Below are 22717 nucleotides of genomic sequence, written 5' to 3' on the forward strand. Positions count from 1 at the left end.
TGTTTATTCAATGATAATTGGAAATTCTCCTATGTTAACTTCCTAATTAGACGTCAGGCACATTTTCAAGATCTTGTATATTTCAGTCATAGATTGGGATACAAAGGACATCATCACTATCTTTCATTGGCCAAAGCTGCTTAATCAAATCTTGACATGAGCATGAACCTGAAACACTGTCACCACCAAGCTGCCACTAGCGCCAATTAGTTTATCCAGTTTTAAGGACAGAGATAAAAGGAATAAGAACTGGAATAGAAATGAGGGCATTAGAAGAGGGAATAGACAATGTCTGTTAGTTAGCAACCTAGATTGTAAATTTAGTTCTTTGATATTTTTCTGTTTACCAAATACTTCATTCTGAGATCATAAATCTTTCTTTAATATTAAATAACAAATTTCTTAATTAAGTAAATCTGCCTAGGAATTAAGCAGAAAGAAACAAAATTAAGCATTGTCCAGTTCCAGTAGACATGTTCTTGCACTGTAAGGACAAATTTCAACCTAACACTCCTAAAGTAAAATTTGTTGCTATTTTTTTTAAAAAAAAGGAGAATAAAGCTGCATAAAGTGGTGCTAATTATAAACAAGTAAAAAAGAATTCACAAATCTTTGCTAAGTGCAGAATGTTGCGTAAAGTCAATTTGTTTACTTTAAAGTTGCTTTCATTCCAATTAGTTCTGACCTACTAACAAACAGGGGGCATTTCATTTTCAGCTCTATTTTTAATTGCAATTTAATATAAAGTTATGGCGATCAATTTATGATATCAAAGAGTTGATAATCAAGCGAATAACAGGTGATCTGCTAAGATGACTGCAGGACATGCTCATATGTAGCGTATTTTTCTGAAAATGAACAGTTTTATGTTGATAGCATTTCATTCAACTTAAATTGATCGCTAGTCAGAGATTCTGATCCTATCTAGAGTTATATAATATCAAAAAAAATAGATTACTTAATGAGTTTTGTCCCTCTTCCCATGGAGTCAATTCAAAGACATGTTAAAACAGGAAAATATATTCAACCAACTACTGCTGAAATGAGCAACATTGTTATACATAATTCTGTATGTGCCAGGGTTAAAAAAAAATCACTCAATTGAACAGATTTAGGAAAACATGTCCTATTTCAACTACAGGGAGTAGAAGGTTTAATTTTAATCTAAACATGACTGCAAAGTATGGGCTTCTGACTACACTCAATACACCAAATTTTCTGTAAAATTGGGTGAGAGAGATTGTGACTACCCTTATCTGTATTAATTTGTTCTATAGCAAAAGGAAATAGAAGGTGACAGAAAGTATGTTAAAAATAGACAGGTATATTAGACTGCTGGAAGACGAAGTAGCAAAACACAATTCATTACAACAGAACTCACCGGGTTTGCTGTTGATACTCTATTAAGTCACATATTTGGGACATGCAGATGTACAAACCATCATGGTAACCCTGGAAGACTTAAACACATTTGGCCAAGGGTACACATTGCTCTAAGCCACAAGTCAACCACATAACGATTAAATGTGAAGTTAGAACTAAAGAGTTACTTCGCATTAATTTTTACCACCTGTACAAAGGTAAGTTTGCATGTTTTTCTCACGTATATTCTTGAAATCTAAGAAAATCAGCACATGAGGCATCTTATGAAGAGCTACAACTCTTTTATGACTTTGCCAGAAAATCAACAGTTTAATTTTCTATCTGTGCCAGCTTGGTCTCTCTGTTACACCTGAGCATTATAAAAATATTTTTTTTAAAAAAAGGATAAGCTGAATATTTTATGGTGAAAGCATCCCTGACAACTACCTGTCTAACATATTATGGAAAACATCCAAGGAAACTAATAGCATAATTACTTATCTGAATTTTTAATTATTTTTTGAAGCTAAATCCAGCAGGCATAACTAAGAGATAGATTGTTTGTTCACATGGATTTAGGGGGAGATAATCAATCAACTGCAATGAAGATGGGAACATTTTGCTTGCAGTTGTCTCTGAATTTAATCTCTAGTATATCTAGTTAAAGGGATTTATTAAAGGAACTCCTTGGTTAGCAACCATAATTGGAATCAGCAATTCGGTTGTCAAGCACTATGGTCACTAAGCAGATAATCATGTGACTGTGGCAGGCTTATGACATCACCTCCTTTTCAGTCATTGAGTAGAGCACCAGAAATGTTAAGGTAGATATCATGTGACCATATGTTCTCCATTAACTCTGTTGAATGTTGCTTGCAAAGTGTAAGATAGCGATCATGTGATCGTGGGAAGCTGTAACAGTCATAAATGCAAGGACTGGTTGCAAAGCTGGTTTTTATATTCCATTGTAAATTTGAACAGTTGCTAAACAAGGCAGTCAGTCAGTGAGGACTACCTGTATTTGTGCCTATAGAATACAAGAATGCCTTTGATGACCCAACAACAGAACCTGTGATTGTAGATTCACCCCCAAGTTGGCTCAAATGCTGATACACACACACACACACACACACACACAAACACACACACACACTAATAATTGATATGAGCCCAGCTAGTAACTAGGAGACTGAGTTCTACTCCTGACTGGGCACAAACCCAGGTGGTCAGTCTGACTTGTGGTCAGTCCCTCTTGCTCAGTGCTAGGAAGCAGGAAATTGCAATGCATTTCCAAAAATCTTGCCAGAGAACCACACAGACTAGCTCAAGAAGTTGCCAGGAAGAAGAAAAAAAAGACATATTAAAAGGGACAAAAATAGTTGATAAAGAATGTTATCAGAATGGAAGAAAACTTATAGGTTTTTTTTCTTAATAGTGCTTCAGCTTCCTTAAGAATTCTTAGATGTTATTACAAATATTAGTTGTTCATCAATGCAGACCAAGAGGCTGATGTCTCATCATCTAACAAGTTATTACTGATATATTATCTGGCCTCATTCCCTCTCCTTGAAAGAGTTGCTACAGCCAAGAATACCACATTTTGCCACAAACCCTTGAAATTCATCACAACAAACAGATTGTACACTGTTCTCTTCACGGATTCTTCTAATCCAATATACATAAGTCAAATTTATCAACAAATACCCAATTTTAACCATAGAATATTTCTGGACGTTACTATGGATCATCCTTAAAATACAGCCTTAAAGGTTTACACTTTGATATAAGGTGGGGGGAAAAACTATTCATAATTACAGAGCCGCTGACCCAGATATAAGAAAACTTATATTTTCTCTCTTTGTATGTGTTTCTGGGAATATTTGGGGGAATGGATGTGTAACTCATGATGGCAGCCATGTGCAAATACATTTTATACACCAACTGTGTTTATTAACCCAATTGGTAGCACTATGCCGTAGAACAGAACAGCATCATTATAAAAGGGAAAATAATAGCCTCAAGAGACTATAATGGCTGAGGTGGTGGTTTATGTGGTTTATTTGTTGCTTAGTTACAGTATATGTGAATTTTACTCACTGAAGATTGTAAACTATGATTTATGGATCATTGTTAGGGATATTGTGACAGAAAAATGCTGTGTTTTTTTTTCAACCAAACCACTCTGCCCACATTACTATTTGTTTTATATTCTGTTTTATAAATTTGTTACAAAACTACACTATCCCAAATATTCCAAGTGTCTTGGTTAGACTTGTTTTGTATCAGTATTCATTTTGAAATGAGTATTTAATTTATACATAATTGTAATAAAAGAACAGAGTTGGGGATGAAGTTAAATACATCATAAGTTTAGAATCCTTGCATTGACACAAGAGAACCAAGTCCAGCCCCCTCAATTAGGTTAACCCCTACTAATGCCAATTTGCTGTTGAACTTTAGTTGATTAGATTCTTGTATATAGGTTTGACTAAATCTGCTATGATGCAACTTTACAAACGGTCCTGATATTTTGTGCCCAATAATAACTGACTATTCAAAATCAAAATATATGCAATCTGCCACTATTGTACTTTTATGGATATTTTGAATCAGAAATTTAGGGGTTTGAATCAGATTTGTAGATCTGAACATTCAGGAAATCAATTTATGTCAAACCACAACTAGGTAAAGGTAAAGGTTCCCCCGCACATGCGTGCTAGTCGTTTACGACTCTAGGGGCCGGTGCTCATCTCCGTTTCAAAGCCGAAGAGCCAGCACTTGTCTGAGGATGTCTCTGTGGTCATGTGGCCGGCATGACTGGACGCCAAAGGCGCATGGAATGCTGTTACCTTGGCAGAAGCTGGGACAAGTAACAGGCGCTCACTCTGTTATGCGGCACTCAGGATTTGACCCGCCAAACTGCCGACCTTCTGATCGACAGGCTCAGCATCCTAACCCACTGAGCCACCGCGTCCCTTACATATTATACTACCATTATATTATTAATATTGAATTGCACTGTACTGTACTGTATTGCATTGCATTGCATTGCATTGCATTGCATTGCATTGCATTGCATTGCATTGCATTGTATTACACTATACTACATTATATATTTTAGGTAGTCTCGATTTGCAATCACAATTGAGCCCAAAATTTACACTGCTAAGCAAGACAGTTGTTAAGTTAGTTTTGCTCCATTTTAGGATCTTTCTTGCCAATATTGTTAAATGAATCATTGCAGCTGTTACGTTAGTCGCACAGTTAAGTGAACCTGGCTTCCCCATTGACTTTGTTTGTCAGAAGGTTGCAAAAGGTGATCACGTGACTCTGGGATGCCAGTTGCTAACTGTCCAAATTTTGATCATGTGACCATGGGGATGCTGCAATGGTTATAAGCGTGAAAAACTAGTTAGTCACTTTTTTCAGTGCCGAGTAACTTCAACAGTCACATCGCCCTGAGTCCTTCGGGAGAAGGGCGGTATACAAATATAATAAACCTAAACCTAAATGAATGGTTGTAACTCAAGGATTGCCTGTACATTACAATATGTTAAATGAAAATATATTGGCCTAGGAAACAGAACAGCGAAAAAGCTGTCCTTATATCAGAAAGGGACAGAAAATGAAAACAAAGGTCATAATCTTGGAGATTTAGTAAATAAAACACATTATATACAGAAAATGTATCTCCAGATTATACACATATGGTTTAATATGAATTTTTCTTCAAGAATGAAGATTTGTATATCCAAAAAGTCTGAGACAAGCTGAAAACTTCTCAAAATGTTTACCAGTAAAGAAACTGGTGACTGATTGTCTAAAAGCAACAGCAGGTGTAGCAACAATAGGAGGACATAATTCAATCAGGATTTTGGCTGATGTTATAAAGTAAAAAGTTTGATTCAAATTGTTTACAAACAGCATCAGAACTCCCAAGATTAAATTATAGCCTTGCTATTTGATCAGGCCTTGTACATTTTTTCCCCTTTATTTGGTAATAAAATCATTGTATACCTATTTTTATCCCAGGTCAAATATTAGAGAAGAAATCTAGATGAATTATCTTTAGAGGTGTCACCATCCAATTATGATATATAAATTAGAGACCCCTACTATTAGACACTTTTACAAAATAACTCTTCAAACAGTAGTTAAAGTACAAGCTAGTATGTATCTGCTTGAGAACAAAGGCAATAGTGATCACCAGAACGATGGCAGGTGACAACTTAAGCATCAGGGCTGAGTTTATACTTGATGCCAAACCATAGTATAGCTCAGGGGTAGGCAACCTTGCCTCTTTTATGACTCGTGGACTTCAACTCCCAGAATTCCTGAGCCAGCTGGATTCTGGGAGTTGAAGTCCACGAGTCATAAAAGAACCAAGGTTGCCTACCTCTGGTATAGGTGAATCTACATATCTTCAATTGCGACCAACAAACACTAAGTTATGGACCACACAAATACATATAGAGTGAAATAATATTAATCTGTTTACAATTATTTCTTTTTCTAATTGAACATCTCTCATCTGAAAAAACAACAGTGAAAAGAATCATCTTCTATTATTTCAATATTTCCCATTGTGGACAACTTCCAAACGTGTGGACTTTTAACTTCTAGAATTCTGAGCTGTGGTAATTGGGGCGATTTATGCTGTATATTAAGAAGTTGTACCAGTGCTGGAACAAAACTTCAGGAAATATGTATAAAACCCACAATTATTTTACCTATCAACAGAAATGCTGCAAATATTGGTAGTACATAGTAAGAATTAGTAAAGTCATTTTTTTCCTAAAGGCAGGTTGTTTTCTTCCAGGCCACAAAGAATCTATTGTGATACATTTATTGTGGGCAACTAATTTTTGAAGACTCCTTTGTGAGTCTGTTTCGTAACACACTGTCCTCACATCAATCTAATCTGAAAAGTCAAGTACTGCAAAGAACAACTAGCTCAAGAACATGCGATGATACTGATAGGAATAAATGAATTCTTTCTTTTTAAAGGAAAATACCCTTTGCAAAAGTATGATGTCTATAAAATAAGTTTGTACGTACTATACCATAAAACAATGAACACTTAACGTAGATCTGAACTGTACACAATCTGTTTCAGTTTCTTTTCATTTATATTCCTGCTGTTCTATTAAACTCAAATGTTCTTTACACAGTCCCTGGTTTGTGTGTGTGTGTGTGTGGTGTGTGTGTGTGTGTGTATGCGCACATGCGTTTGAAGCCATAATATTACTTTTTAGAAATGAGAATTTAGCTTCTAGTTAACTAGATCACAATATGAATTGTTTGAAAGATTTATCACTAACAAGAATTTACAAACTTAAAAGTTATTAAAATTTGTCATTAAAAATGACAAACTTCTCCAATCTTCTTCCTGGTTTCTACAAGTCTTTTAATACACTTGTAAGACAGTGCTTTATTTATCTGATTTGATATATATGGTACAGTATGTCCTGCTTGAGCAGGGGTTGGACTAGAAGACCTCCAAGGTCCCTTCCAACTATATTATTCTGTTCTGTTATTCTGTTGCTATTCTTACAAATCTATGACTGAGCTTGAATTCTGTAAAGATTGGTCCCAAATACAACAAAGGAAATGTGTAGATTAATCCAAAATGAAGACTCTAAAAGTGTAGAAAACACTTGATTGCTTTAACTGCCCTATTGAATGGTGCAAGGATTAAATTAAGAGACACCAAGTGATTAAAAATAAAGGAGATCATAATGGAAATGAACCATGATCCAGAAGGCCTTAATTACCTGCATGTTTTACCAGTATGGATGATCATTTCCATTAACCTGGAATTAAACCAAACAACAGCTAGTAGATCTGCTGCACTCATTCTGCAGTATTTGCTTTCACACCACAATTAAAATAACTTTGAAAAAGTCAAACTGCAAGTTAAGTTTTGAATTAAAATCAATGGAGAATAGAAAGGGAAAAGATTATTTGGCTTTTTCTAGGGTGTCCCCTGAAATAGTCCAATTGTCAGCAAGAAAAGAAAATGGTATTTTATGTTTTTAAGCAAAAAATCGAAGTCAATACTATTAAGATGCTGACAAAATAACAATGACAGCGTCTAGATATAGCCTCTTTCACCCAGGACACCTTGTAAATACAGCTGCTGCTTAAATTCACAAGCTACTTTAAAAGTGGATGTTCCTCTAGAAAAACACTTTAAACTCTGCTAACCAGCATCAAAGAAGTTTGAATTGCAAAATTCACCAATGAAGGCAAGCAGAGCCTTAAAAAATAATTAGAGAGGATGCTAAATGTGCTTACAATATGCTTTAACAATTTGACACAAACATCCTAACTTTGAAAAAAAACAGATGCAGTTAATAAATCCCATGCACCAAATATTTCAAATCTATGTCAGCTCTAAAATTTCTTTTTATTGGTGGGGGAGATGGGAAAATAAATATCATTATTAGTTGTTCCTGGTGCTTTGGAATTTAACCGAAGGTTATTAAATAATGTGATTTATCTTTTTCTTTCCTATTCTCCCCCCAAAAAAGAACAACCATCAATAGTCTAGCAAAGATAATAAACAAGACTTATTTTTCTAGTTAAGAGTACAGAAGCATTATAGATAGGAAGACAAAAGGTATTTAACCACCTCCAAATATTCAGCAATCTTGTCAAAATTCTACATGGATTTCGTGTACGTGTGTGCGTATGCATGTGGATAAAAATGAAAATCGTACCACTACTTTATATTTCCTTCACCACGAACACAGATGTAGACTTCAAGAAATATTAAAAAATAAAGGTAACCATGTTATGTTTACAACAAAACACACTCATCATCAAATACCAGAGTTGAATAACAATCTATATTAGAACCAATCAAAATACTGCAGAAATCTGCAAATTTTAAGAGTATCCATCTGATTAGGCAGCAAAAAAAGCAGGGATGCAAGAAGAAGCAGATGAAGATTTGCAGACAAAGTGCATAAATCACTACTGAGGGCTGCACAAAACAGATAACATCTAGAGTTTGGGGGGGGTGGAAGTTCTGAGGAGTCAGCTATCCTCTTATGTGTAGAGTTGCACCTAAAAGTTACTAATCTACAAAAGTCCCAGCTGATCACTCAGTTGGGGGAAAAAGTGGAAGACCCTAGAGCAAAAGTCACATTTTTCAATGAATCAATAAAATTAAAATTAAAACTAGCTAATGAGCTTCAATTTCTAAACTACTCAGGAATCTATCGTATCTCTGTAAAAGTAATGATATAACAGTAAATGGGAAGGCAATGCATTTTAAAACTCTGTTACTTTAAATCATAGTTAAACACCCTATAGCAGGCATGTCAAACTGTCAGCCCACGGGCCGGATGCATCACAATGAAACCGTACCCACTCCATTGCTGGCAATGGGGAAAAAGTCGTGATACATCGCGTAACATCATGTGACGTCCCGAGTTTGACATGCCTGCTCTATAGTGTTAACAAAGCCATATTTCATTTATCAAAAACTTGAATTCCAACATGGACAACTGGTTACTTCTGAGTTGAAAATAATTAACAAAAGATTCTGCAAAAATCTTATCCCACAAAAGACTCTAATAATTTCAATCTTCAACTGGACCCTGACTTCCCAGAAAGAGACAGGAATACAGATAGTCTTTGATCCAAAATTTCCATTCCTAAATGAAAAAGTTGCTAAGTGAATTTTGCCCCAATTTTATGACCTTTCTTGCTGCAGGTGTTAAGAGAATCACTGCAGTTGTTAAGCTAGTAACACAGTTATTAAGTGAACATAGCTTCCCCATTGATTTTGCTTGTCAGAAAATCGCAAAAGAGGATCACAGGACACTGCATGCCAGTTGCCAAGCATCAGAATTTTGTTCATGTGACCAGGGGAATGCTGCAGTGGTTTTATGTGTGAAACACAGACTTAAGTCTTTTTTTTTTCACTGCCGTACTTAATATTCACTAAATGAACTGATGTTAGTCAAGGACCAGCTATACAGATATAACAAGAAAATATTTCAGAGAAGAAGCACATCCGAGGGTTATTCTTTCTAAAATTCCAGTATTTTGCAGCCACCTTCTAACCATTCTGTAACATAAACACAACTGTTGCTGGTTCTCTTTTGACCCCTTATGAAATAGGGGACACGATCTCATTATCATTACTGAAATAAAATTGAACTGCCACTCATATTGAGTACATATATTGAATATTGGAGTACCATTGTTTACTTTTTTAAATACAGCAGAGTATCTTAGTTCTGATTTAATTCTGTGTTAACAGAAACTGGATTAGATATTCTCAGTTTAGGACTTTGCATGTCTCTTCAGAAGTAAACTCTGAAATCAACAGGATTTCACACAAGGAAAATATATATAGGATTTCAGCCATGAACATTCAGCAGTACACAATAAAGCTATTCTGAAAGTATTTGTATAAATATGCAAAGTGTCTCCAAATTAATTTAATATTTCCTCTAAGGAGCATTTTCATGCATGATTAATTTATTACACAGAATATCATTTCTATGTAAAAAGAAACTATGCATTCTGTGTATATATCAAATGCAATAAGTATATATCTTCCTCTTTTGCTGCAGAAATAATTACCTATAATTAATGTGCTACATACATCAGATCTTTAGAAACCATATTCACTAATCGTTCAGATACTCCATAGAGCTTACACTGCTTTGCAACTTCAGTTTCTTCCTTTTATCTGATTTCTTACAATGTCCACCACACTGACATTTATTCAAAAACAATTCAATAAATGATCTTTAAAATGCAGACCATTGGAAATACACACACTGTTCCTGATTAAGCAATTGCAGATCTGTTATCTTGGTTTCTGGGAATAGATCTAAATAGCCTCATAATATAAAACACTGTAAACCACAGGCTGGGGCCACCAGGAGAGCAAACTTCTCAGTAGGCTATGCTAAGTCACAAATTTCCTGATATAAAACATAGCTTACCATTAGTTGTAAATGTTTGATCCACAATGCTTACAAAATGAGTATGTTTATAGTAACAGATTAAAGATTAATCTTAAAATGAAACAGTTTATGAAAACCTAATATCCTACGCATACATAAGAAAAATCAAACAATTAGTGTACAGTTGATTATTTAACTGTTTCTGAGAATTAATTTATTTAATTCATTATCCCCTTAACAAAGGCAATTATTGCTTCCTTTTTTAAATAGACAATTTGCTGATTTTAATCAAACATTAAAAGATTTCATTGCTGTGTGTTTTCAAATTAGATAAATATATGTGAGCATATATGCCTATTGCTGTATGAATGCCATTAGTCCAATTTAACAAAGTTTGTACATTCTCCTTCAGGAGAAGGGCGGTATACAAATTAAATTAAATAAATAAATAATTTTTTTCTACAAGTTGTCAGGAACTGACATGACCTTGCATAAAATCTAATGAATCATGAGTTAGCCATGTCAAAGGCAACATACATGTAAAGCCCAATAATGCCTGGGTAGTAATATCAATACCTACAGTTACAATCAATTTTTCCACTTAAAAAAATGGTTTTAGCATCTGTGTCCTAGTCAACTATCAGCCACACAAAGAATCTCCTAGATTCCTTTGAACAAATGAAGTGAACAATCATTTCTGAAAACTTCTAGCTCTTCTATTGCATATAAAGGAAATATTACCCAAACCAGATTACTGGTATTGATTAATAAACAAGTGCACACACACACTAATACAAATTATTCACTTGGTATCTCTCTTGAATCCCACATTATTTGTTACAAGTAAGCCTGGTCCTCAAACCAGATAAGAACTCAGGAAAAAATGTTTCAATAACACTAATCAGTAATTTAAATAATTTTTAAAAAGTGGGATCAAGTAGGCAAGAGAACAAGTTTTAAGCAAATGGATATTCAAAGATGCATTATTAAACAAGTAGCTCCACTGGCAACTTGTATAAATGAATCAATGAATCTATCATTGATCACACAGGCTCATACTAAAATAAATCAGAATGCCATATTCTTACTACAAATTTTGTCTTTTTTACTTTTTAAAATAGCAGTAGGCGTGAGGTTAAATGGACTCTAGAAGATGGTAGAGGACAGGAAGGCCTGGAGGAACGTTGTCCATGGGGTCGTGATGGGTCGGGCACGACTTCACAGCTAACAACAAAGTCTTATAACAGTTTTTAAGGTTTCATTTTATACTGATCCGATAATAAAATAACAGGATTTAATTTCCTCAATTTTGCTTTAAAAGTGGGTAGCCTTTCCTCTTATAGATCTTGCTTACAAGCAGGACTACAACTATTTTGTTCTAAGTTCAGAAGATTAAAACATAACATGTTCAAATATCCAAAACATACTCAAATGCCTCTTTTCAACCTAAAATAATATATGGCGCTAATTTTGTTTTTAGTCTGCATTTCAGCCTCATGTCCCAAAGTTCTCTTAATAAATGATAAATTTATATATATAACTATTTTCAGAACAGGTCTGAATAGTACATTATTATTATTGGAATTATTATTTGAATAGCATGCATAAAGGACATCATTTTAAAGTGTTACATAAAAGCACTTTATTAATTTTTTTCACATTAAATACAACACATATAAACAAAATTAAATAAAATTAAACATTTCTTAATTACCAATTACATAATAGTTCTTATTGACTGACCTCTGCTCATAAGCAAAACTATTTATGCTTTTGTTTTCAAGGAAAAACAGACACATTTCCATTAACTTACACTCAGAATATTACATGTTAAAAGTATGAGAAGATTAAGGGGCATCAGAAATCAAAACATTTAAGTGGTAAGTTCTGGGAACACTGTCTCAATAGGAATGTTGTTTTGGGGAATAGTTTACACATATGACTGAAAGACTTTAGTGCTGAAAAAAATGAGGCATGTAGCTTATCTTTTTGAGTACTTCTGGGCCTGGTCACACAGTAACCCATAAATTGTTGAAATGAGAATATGCCTAATCTTATACATAGATGGGAACTGAAGTTCTTTTTATATACATAATGGGAAAAAACCTAGAGCATTAAGGTAAAACTAAAAAACACAATATAAAGTAAATATCTAAAGGTAATAGCATCATCCACTATGTAAGAATCATTTTAAATGATGCATGTATTTTCAATTTATGAACTAACTATATTTTTGGTGCAACATTATATTTAAATAGTCATATTATGCATGAAACTACCGGTAATTATAGTTTAGACACTAATAAAATCCATCTTCATACTTACTATATCATACTTTCTACTCTTCCCTTGGTGAAGTATTACTTTTACTCATGTTAATCCATTCTATACAATTTAATTATGTATCTGTATTGGATTACATTTTTTTCTTATTTTCTTTATGTACATTTCTGTATGTCTGTTTATACAAATGCATACACAAACTAAAATTTATTTCTTAACAATTAGGTATCTTTTAAATGTATCATTATACAGTATTAGATAATATCTAAAATGTTATATTTTCCTAATGTGTAGAATATAAACATCCATTTTTGCATATTTCTATTTTTATTGGGATCAGTGAAATAGCTCTAAAAGTCAGAACAATGTGTAGAAGACTCTAAGAAAGAAAATTTCTGAAAGCTGTCAGATTTTAATTTTTGCTTCAAATTTTAAAATTTGAAATAACCTACTCAGAGCACCTGTCATGAAGTAGGATAACATTTGAATAAATAGATATTTCAGAAGATCAGTTTGAAGAAGGAAATTTCATTTAAAAACCTCTTTTTTAAATACCTAAGAAATAAAGTTTTATTCTACAAATGAATACAAAAAGGCTCACCGAAAAGCAATTTTGAAACAAGGCACTTATCATTTTAAGCCGAAAGGATTTAAAACTAAATAATATCTATTCTATGATAGGAAACATCAGGTAATACCTATCACAAATATATCTTCTTCCATTTAAAAAAAATCCTACATTTAAAAAAAAACCTACGTTACGGCAAACGCTGAGATAAATCTCTTCTTGCTGATATAATTTTCTCTATGGGTAAATCCTATGGGAACCCAATCTTATATGGTTCAGTCCACACATAGAATTATCACCTCTTTATGAGAATCAGAGCCAGGGTTCTAGCAAAGAATTTCAACATGTGACACAAATTAGCATCTGCAAATAGACCAATGAAAAAAAATCAACCAAACATTCCTGCAGGTCATTAGAAAACTATGGCAAAGATAACCTATATCACCTTCCAGAATAAACATTATCAACTATAAAGAAATAAAGAACAAATGATGCACACAACAGCCCAAGGTTCTAATCATACCTCTGTCTTAGCGCTCCTATTTCAAATGGTTGAAAGGATGGACATAGCATGACATCTAGAAAGAGACTAGAAGGATTTATCAGAGGGAACATTGTGAGGGGATGTGTACAGACACACATTTGGAAAAGTTTGGCTTCATAAAAATTGCCACGGCTTCTGCACTGAGAGATCCTTAAGATGTTCTTGAAAACATGTGTGAAATACTTGTGCGAGGGACAAAAAAATATATCATAAGGTGAGGGAGAAACTAAATGAGAAATAACCTTTCTTGAAATAACTGAACATTTCAGCTTGCAGATGTTACCAGGATCTCAACAGAGCCCTAGTTTACCATAATTTTGCTTTAAACATTTTTACGGCTAATAAAAAGCAATCATCACAATAATGCTGGCAACCTTTCTGAAGGCTGTGGAAATTGTCTCTTAATATCCTAAAGTCACTGGCAAATAATAATCCAACCTATAACCTACAGTATTCAGAGTCGGGATAGGCACCTAAGCATTATTTTACACATTCCCCAAGTCTCCCTGTTAAGGTCACAAGGCATCTGAACCATTATGGCTGGATTGTTTTAAAGCTCTCTGCTGAACACCTGCAAACATCAAACAAAAACTGCTAGTCCTTTGCAGCATTGACAAAACCCTTTCATGTGCAAAATGCGCCCTGAGAATGTCAGGCCTGTGGCTCAGGTTACATTCGTTTCTCCCTCTCTGCCTTGCAAATTCTAAAGGTAGCAAGAAACCACATTTGGCAAATTAAAAGTTTAAAGGAAATTCAGGCATGTTTTCTTTACATTCACACATTACATGCCACACCAGATTATTCTGTATTAAATGAACAGTTTTCAAAAATGCACATGTGCAATTTGTTTGCAATATTCTGTTTTGTACTAAAAATCTCAAACCAGTTCTTCCCACCCTTTCATCAAATGAGTACCCGTTTTAACAGAGATATAAACAGATATCCTAAGACCTAAGTAGTCTCATCCAGCCTCTACATTGCTCTGGATCCTGTACAGAATCCAAGTAAATCTGAGTGTCAACTGGACACATTTTTATTTAGTACACTTATCTGTGGCCCAAACTATGACATTAAGCTATAGTAATGCTGGGTTTTCTGCAGCAGTAAATGTGTATATTAAAATGTCATCATAAGAGTACTTCCTATCACTTTATAACAGAACCATATTTTGACTCAGCATTAACAACGCAACAATGAAGTACAGGACTCCTCTGCATAGTTCATTTGTCAAAAACACATTAAGAAACAATAAGATCAGGAAACAAAGTATAGTAAATATAACTTCAGGTCACAAGTTTTCTTTAAAATTTAAAAACAGATTCATAACATACTGGCTTTTATCAACTTGTCTTCCTACTGAATGATTCCTTTTAAATGCTATTCCTTACCAATTAAAAAAAACCCGATGTCAAGAAAAGCATTCTGGGTAATCATACAAATCTCTACAGTTTTGATGCATTATTATCAATATTTAATCAAGTGAGCTAAAACATAAAACTGTTTAGTATATTCTAATGTGATCTCATTCATAAATAGGAAATCAGTTCATCACATTCAGGAGCTTACAAGGTATACTTAGAACTCTGGTCTTAAGGTGACTTTAAGAATAAAATAGCATGGTTTTGAAATCTCTTCAGTTTAATTTTACTATCTTTGTGCTTTTCTGTTTTCTTCTTTTTAGTTATTTGCACATCAAAGCAAGATGGTTGCTTAGGCATATAATAAAATGCTCATTGTTTTCTTAGATTTCTCAAAGGTTTCTTCATCTTTTTAAAACTGTTGATAAAATAGTCTCTTAGGAGACTATTAATCTAAGGTAAATCCCTAAAAATGAGCATCTTGCTAATACTTGTTAGAACAGTATTTATCTGTAGTACTGATTAAATATAAAATGATTTATCTGTCACAAATACTTTACATTACTTATGTATTGAAAAAATCTCCAATATATACGTACTTTAAAAGATTGTACTAGAACAATTGTCTTGTTTTAAAATAGAAAACTCCCTGGTAAGATATTACATTCTAAAGAAATGAATAAGGAAGATGTATTTAGGGATCAAGATGTATGGATTCAATAAATGTTAGCATGCTATCAAGTTAGAGATTTCTTCATTTTTAAAATCAAGAATTAACCAGACAATATCTGAAGATACAAAATATAAAGTAATTTCAAATAGGTGACAATCCTAGTTGTTAGGATATCATTTATTGAAAATGTTATAAAAACATCCAAAATATTTATATATTTATATATTTATACATGTATATATATATGTGTGTGTATATATATATATATATATATATATATATATATATATATATATATATATATATATATATATATATATATATATGTATGTATATATATATATAACTGGGCATCATTTTATTTCGTATTTATTTGATTCTGTCAGGGCCTATTATAACCACTGGGTGTTTTGCTATTGAATTCGATAGCAAGATAATGCCGTACACAGTAACTGATAATGAACTTGTAAAGTCTTATCAAAATTTAACATCTGGTTCTGAGATGCTTCCCTTATAGAATTTTAGTCAGTAATTGCCAAAATGTTGAAAACACTGCAACTATTTAATTGTAAATATATCAGAAACATATCCAAAGAACAACATTCAGTAATGCAGGAAAACACTATAAAATACAATTACTGAGGGAAGAACAGTTCAGATGTGTCTTTCACACTGCTAGCATGACAGAAAATGAATTATTCTCAATACATAAACATATTCTGTATTTCACATTCAATTATTATTATATTCAGAGGTTCCTGCATCAAAAAACCAGACCCTTTCTTTGGGTCACAGAGAAAATAACTATTTGCAATGAATAAAACACATTTTTCAACACATACGCAGATAATAAATATTTGCATTAATATCAACAGGCTCTTTTTTCTTCCAAAAGCTATTACGATCATCTAGAAAGTCACTGTAATAGGATTTCAGCTTATGGTCAGAAGTGTTGCCCAGACAGTAGCTAATAGATGGCCAAATTATCCATCTGTATATGATAATACTTAGAACAAAATTAGGATGAAAAGGAAAAAAGAGGATGGATACCAAAATAGAACTATAAAATGGTTATTCCTCTTTGCAAACATGAAAATAATTACTATTTTTAAGGAACTGGGATTTGTTTCTTATATAACAAAAGGAAAGGTGTTTTTTTTAAAGGCTTACATCTTAAAATAAGTCCTGCAATATATATACATGCATGGAATTCTTCTTAAGATACTAAACATTTGACAATATGAACAATAGAGTACTTCAACTATCTTAGTATAAGTTCTTAACCTAAGCTAAAGTTATGCTCCCCAAACTCATGCAAACCGTACATGTAGGGTAAAAAAAAATACTTTAAAAGATACTTCAACTGAATTCCAAAAAGAAATTGTACATACTTGAGCCACTAAAGTGTCCACTCGCCAAAGAAGTTGGTCCATTCTTTCCACTGCTGACAGGAGGTGAAAACATCTAAAAGAAAACAAAGAGGTATTATTGTTGGTAAATAGAAATATTTTTCCTAGGTTCAGATTTCATTCAACATTATACAAAAGCTGTCATCATGATTTATTTAAATATGAAATCTCTCTCCCATCACTGCCTTTGCAGCCACACAGCAGTTCTTAAACAATATTCCTTTTTTTTTCTTCTCATGTTAGTTTCACACATTCCCCAAACAATGTAAGATACGTGGTAGGAGGGACTCCAGAACCCCACACACATATATCAGCAAACAAAAACCTTCCTAAAAACATTCAGACTGGCGAAGGTAAGGGGGGGGGAAATAAAAAGTTTGTAACTGAAACCTTGGTCATAAATGAAGTTATATCCATTTCCATCCTCTGTTGGATTAGCCTCTCATAAGTGCCCTCAAAGGGTATTAATGGCAACTTCCACCTGCCCTAAATTTTCACCTCAGCTTTTAGTGCAAGAGCAATTACATTACACTCACACTCACTCTTGTTCCCTCTCTTCTTCCCCCCTCTCGCTCTCCTGCGTTTATTTCAACCCTAATTGGTTTTCATCTTCTTCTACGTGTCTAGTAGATAATACACACCTTCTTCCCTGAGTCAGAGACTACAAAAAGCAAAGGAAGAAATGAAAAATAGAACAGTTAGCCAAGTGGGGGCTACCAAGCTGCCTCAGGCTACACTTCCCTGTAGCCAAACTTCTCAAAGCCATGTCTGGAAAGGGAAGTCTGAAGGACCACAGCAGACTGAAACATCTTCCTCCCCCCCCCCACACCATCTATTTTCTCCCTCCCACAGTGGAAGTCTTTAAAGACACAAATGCATCCTATATGAAATTGACTTATCTTGCTTCTCTTCCCTCCCCCCCACCAAACATGATTAAATAATAAAGACTTCTGACATATTGAAAAGAAAGGGGAAGTGGGAGAGATTAAGAATGGAGGAAAGAACCAGCTTGGGGGTGGGGGGGGGAAGCAATCCAAGGGTGCAGGGAATATTCTATTAAGCAGCTACTCAGAATCTGGTTAATATTAGGCCTTAGAATCAAAGACAAGTTATTAAAAGGCTACAGGTAAAATAAAAAATGAAAAAAAAATCACACACACATACACACACAGAGAGAGATAGCCATCAACGAAGGGAAGGGGGTATCCACAGGAAAGTTGCAGCTCGTTCACTGATAACAGAGCAACTTGAGTTTTCAGTGAAAACTTGAAGCTAGGCTATTTCTGGATTTCCTTTCACTTTACAGGTGCCAAAAAATGAAACAAGGGAAGAACTAAAAGTAACACTGTGTAAAGAAACTGATTTACCCATCAGTTAAATGGCATGCCAGCCATTACTTTTAGAAGGCAGTGCAGCACGTTAAGTAATTCTTATACACAGAAAATAATGAGAAATATCCAGATTTGTTTTTTTTGATAAGAGGATATGTGGGTTCATTTTGGAGAGGATGTCAAATGCTAAGAACACATCCAAATAAATGGCAGACATTTAGTCCATCTCCTTCAGATAAGATCCTAATCAGTAAGTAATAGAGCGTGCATATTTACCATGAATTAAAAACTCTGATTAAAAATTACTCATTGATCTTAAACTCAGTTTGGCTTTGTTTTGGTTTAGTTTAACAGACTTTTTCTGTGCTTTTTTTTAAACAGCTGTTGTTCATTTCCACCGTTGTTTCTTACCGCACTGAAATCCAGTAAATCACTGAGTTCTTTGTCCGTCCCTAAGGCAGCCATTCGCTGTTGGTGATGCATTTTAGCAAAATCACACAAACCTAGAAACATGGAAATAACCGCAATCAGAAACCCAATCCCGAGCCTTGCAGGAAACAACAATCGGATTTTTTTTCTTTTTCTTTTTCTTTTTTCACGAGACTTGGGGAAAGGGGAAAGAGGTGGAAAAGGGAGGGGTGTGTGGAAGGGCGACAGCGACGACGAGGAAGAAGTAGACAAGAAAAGAGGACACCGTAGTTCTAACGAAGCGGGCTAAACTCGGTTAGCAGCTACTCTGACCCAAGAGGCGAGAGACACAGAGACAACAGGAGCCGCGCTGTTCCGCGCACCGTTTATGCAACAGGAGGTTCAAACAGGAACGAAGAGAAACGTAGAGTAGCAACTACAGGCACCGTCCCCCCAACTTTTTTTTTTTAATTTCTCGGGCAAGCTTTTTTCCCCCTTTCCGCTCAAACCACCGATTCCCGAGGATTTGATTCAAAGGCGAGCAACCAAGTCCTTGGAGTAGTGAACGCACACTCGGTCGGTACAAGGGGACGGAGGAGGGGCGGCGGGGGGGGCAACATAAATGGATGGGAAAGGTGTGGGGCGGGGGAGAGAGAAAGGACCAGAATCCGCCTTTTGATACCTAGCCTGGAGAGTTTTTCTTATTAAAGAGGGAGGAGAAGGAAGAGTTTCCCATTGACAACCAGACTCCTGATTTATGAAAGGTAGCCGGAGACTGGAAAGTAGCGAACTACTGACACGAAAAGGTATTCCAGGCCCTGCTGGCAACAAAGTCACCCGTTCCTTTAAAGCAAACAATTGGAAGGAGAGGAGGGGTGAAAAAGGCCATTGCTACCCCGGGGAGTGGGAGGGGGGGAGAGAAAGAGGAGGAGGGGGGGCAGCAAATCCCGCGTGTTTAAATGGAGCACCGCTGGCACTCGTCCGCGCTCTTCTCTATTGGGACCAGCCACAACTAAACTCCAGCCCCAAACACATTTTTTTCCTCTTTTTTTTTATAAAAAAAGGGCACCTCCGGTACCTACCGGCCGAGAGTGACGAGAAGGGGGTCCCTTTCCGACCACAGCCCCGAGCTCTGGATTTCATTGCTCGAAATTACAGCATCCACCAACCAACCGCACATACACACGCAGGAGAGAGAGGGAGAGAGAGAGAGGGGGAGAGGGGGGGAGTGGAAGGGAGAGAGAGAGAGAGAGAGAGAGAGAGAGAGAGACGAAACCTCTCCCTGAACAGGAGCGGAAAAAATAAGGAAAGCGGGGCGAAGAAAACGCGGCGAAAGAGGGAGGCAGACCTGATTCCTAAAGCACAAACTCTTTTTTTGTGTGTGTGTGCCTGCCTTAGGGTAAAGAGAAGGGGGGGAGGAAAAAAGGGGGAGAAGGAGGGGGGGGGAAACACAAACAACTCTTCCTCCCTCCCCCCCAAAAAAAAACACGCGCACACAAATCCAAACAGAAAGCCGAATTGCAAGTTCAGAAAGGGGAAAGGAAAAAAAAAGTGCCCGGGAGAAGCGCGAGCCGCCCCGCTCCTTCGGCGGCAGTTTTGCCTCGCAAAAGACCCCCAACACTAACACACACGCGCACGCATTGCCCCCCACCCCACCCCGCTCCAAGGAAATATATATATATATATGTACATCAATGTAATAAAAGACAAACTGGCACCTCGGTTTCTTCCATGCCCCTGCTCCCGTCGCTGGAAACCAATCTACACGCTGGCTGGCCGAGTCTTTCTTTCCTTCCTTCCTTCTTTCCTCCCGCCTCCCTCCACGTCCCCAAGCACTTTTTAAGATTTATTATAAAAAAATCATTCTTCCGTCGTTCCAGCCCAGGCAAGCTGAGGAAGGTGATTCTCCCCTGCAAATGCACGTGATACAAAGGTTTCTCTTTCCCCCCCCCCGCCCCGCTCGGGCACAGACCCACAACCATTGTTTGGTGGGATACTTGTTTTTTTTTTAAAAAAAAAAAAAACCACACACACACACCATCAGTTCTTTTTTTTGTTCGGTGATTTCCCCCCCCCCCCCATGATAGGGAAGGCTGCTTTTTATAATCTGGAGGTAAACATAGAGAGAGCATTAATGGAAACTTTGGAGGGGAAAAAAATCGAGCGTTCACAAGCAAGTTTTGTAGAGATTATGCCAACCGCTCTCCTACTTTTTTTGCAAGCATGGTCTACTTCGCAAAACGCAGCCACAGGCCTCGCACGATTCGCCTTCCCAGCCTCCCTCCCCACACGAAAACCACGAGTGAGAGTGGTTTGTCCTCCCCCACCCGCGAGATTGAAGCTAAATTCATTTTCTTTCTAATAGTACAGTCAGGCTTTGCCGTTCATGCAGACGTTATTCAGTTTAGGCGCTCCTGGTTTAAGTAAGTGTGTGTGGCTTGGCTACTCGTATCACATAAACAATGCAGTTCAATCCATATCGCTAAGTTGTATCAAGTTAAAAAACACACACACGCTGGGATCAACATTAAAGAAGAAGAAACAAAAAACCACTCTAAGAGGAAATTTTAACGTTACCTTAAATGGAACAATAATGTTCACAATATTCCAAGGAAATGTATTTTTAGGGGAAGAAAAGAGAAAAGTCTTCTTGCAAAGGTGCTTTATTATCTCACGTGTATTTGACTCTCAAAAATAAGAAGTCCTTTTAACTCGGACTCCGTCTCGTTGCAAGAAAATACTCCACAGATTTTAAAAGGAATGAACACCGGAGGAGGGAGTCTGCTTTGTTTTGGATTATCCACAATAAGTCAATTGCCAGAAAAGTTCGTCCCACCTAAACAAAACAAAATTAAAAACCAGCCAAAGGAAGGGATGGGGGGGGGGGAAGCACACAGATTTGTTTGGAGAGGAAAAAAAAGGAAAATCCAGTAACTTTCCCTCGTGTCTTTCGTTACAAACACATGCCCGCTAATACGCTATTTTAAAAACAAAAACAAAAAAATCCCGGTTGCTGCACGCTCCCCACCCTGTCCCTCTCGCTTCTCTCTTTTTTTTTAAAACAAGAAAAGTCTTAAACTTGCTCCAACTTTAGAAATGTCTCCTCTTTCTGACCATCACTATGGACTCCCCCACGGAGAAATTGATAGTAATACGTTTCCCTGAAAGATACATTGTAATCCATTCACATCCGGGCAATGCAGGGGTGCTTATAAAAAAAGGGGGGGGGAATAAGCTGCAGCTCCCGCCGCTGCACGTTGCTCGCTCCTGCTGCGTCGTCTATTACAGAAAATGACGCCGCGAGGAGGGAGGGAGTGCAGGGAGCATAGAGAGGTAAACAGCCAGGCTAGAAAGTCAGCTAAGATGGAGGAAACAGAACTCTGGAAGGGGAATGTAAACTAAACGTGAAGGAGGAGCAGAAGTCTGAGGTCTCTTTTTGTAACGCGCACGCTCAGAGATACCTCCGAGCTGCAGCTCATTCAGCCGTGGCATCGCGCAAGTTGCAAGCTGGGGAGACAAGCGAAGAGGAATGGAGGCAGGTTTTGTTGTTATTTTTTGCAGCTTGGCTTCACCTTTCCTTGGTTTGATGGTTCCTTTCTGGCTTGGGTTTGCCTAGCCTGGGGGCAACTGCAGAGAGGTTGGCTCTCAAAGCCAGTTCAGCTGTACCCAAAGTTGTAGGAGGACCTCCTTAAAACTTCTGCCTCCTCATAGTGACACTGTGAGGAGGGTCAGACAGAGTAGGAAGAGATAAAAAGACACCCAGGACTTCAAACAGGTGGCAGTCTGTTGACCACCGTTGATCTTTAAAAAAAGAAACAGGATCAGCAGAGCAAATCAATTCAGAGTTTTCA

The 22717-nt window shown here is 36.2% G+C and overlaps 1 protein-coding gene across 10 annotated transcripts in view; it reads right to left on the reverse strand.

The window, feature by feature from the left end:
- TCF4 (transcription factor 4) overlaps positions 1-22069 on the reverse strand; it is a 414802-nt gene extending 392733 nt beyond the window's left edge. For 5 of the 10 annotated variants that reach the window (XM_081315665.1, XM_081315671.1, XM_081315670.1 and 2 more), the window contains exons 1-3: positions 19949-20029; positions 18870-18961; positions 17110-17182 (exon numbers count right to left, since the gene is read on the reverse strand). In XM_081315665.1, coding sequence (XP_081171791.1) covers positions 17110-17182; positions 18870-18961; positions 19949-20009 — 226 coding nt within the window. In that variant the 5' untranslated portion in view covers positions 20010-20029. Of the gene's footprint in view, positions 1-17109; positions 17183-18869; positions 19405-19948; positions 20053-20584; positions 20729-21443 lie in introns of those variants that run through there. The other 5 variants (XM_081315669.1, XM_081315673.1, XM_081315672.1 and 2 more) reach the window with 5 other exon arrangements.
- Positions 22070-22717: the final 648 nt, after the last annotated feature.

Source organism: Vipera berus (assembly GCF_964194415.1).
Source record: "Vipera berus genome assembly, chromosome: 2".
Lineage (NCBI taxonomy): Eukaryota > Metazoa > Chordata > Lepidosauria > Squamata > Viperidae > Vipera > Vipera berus.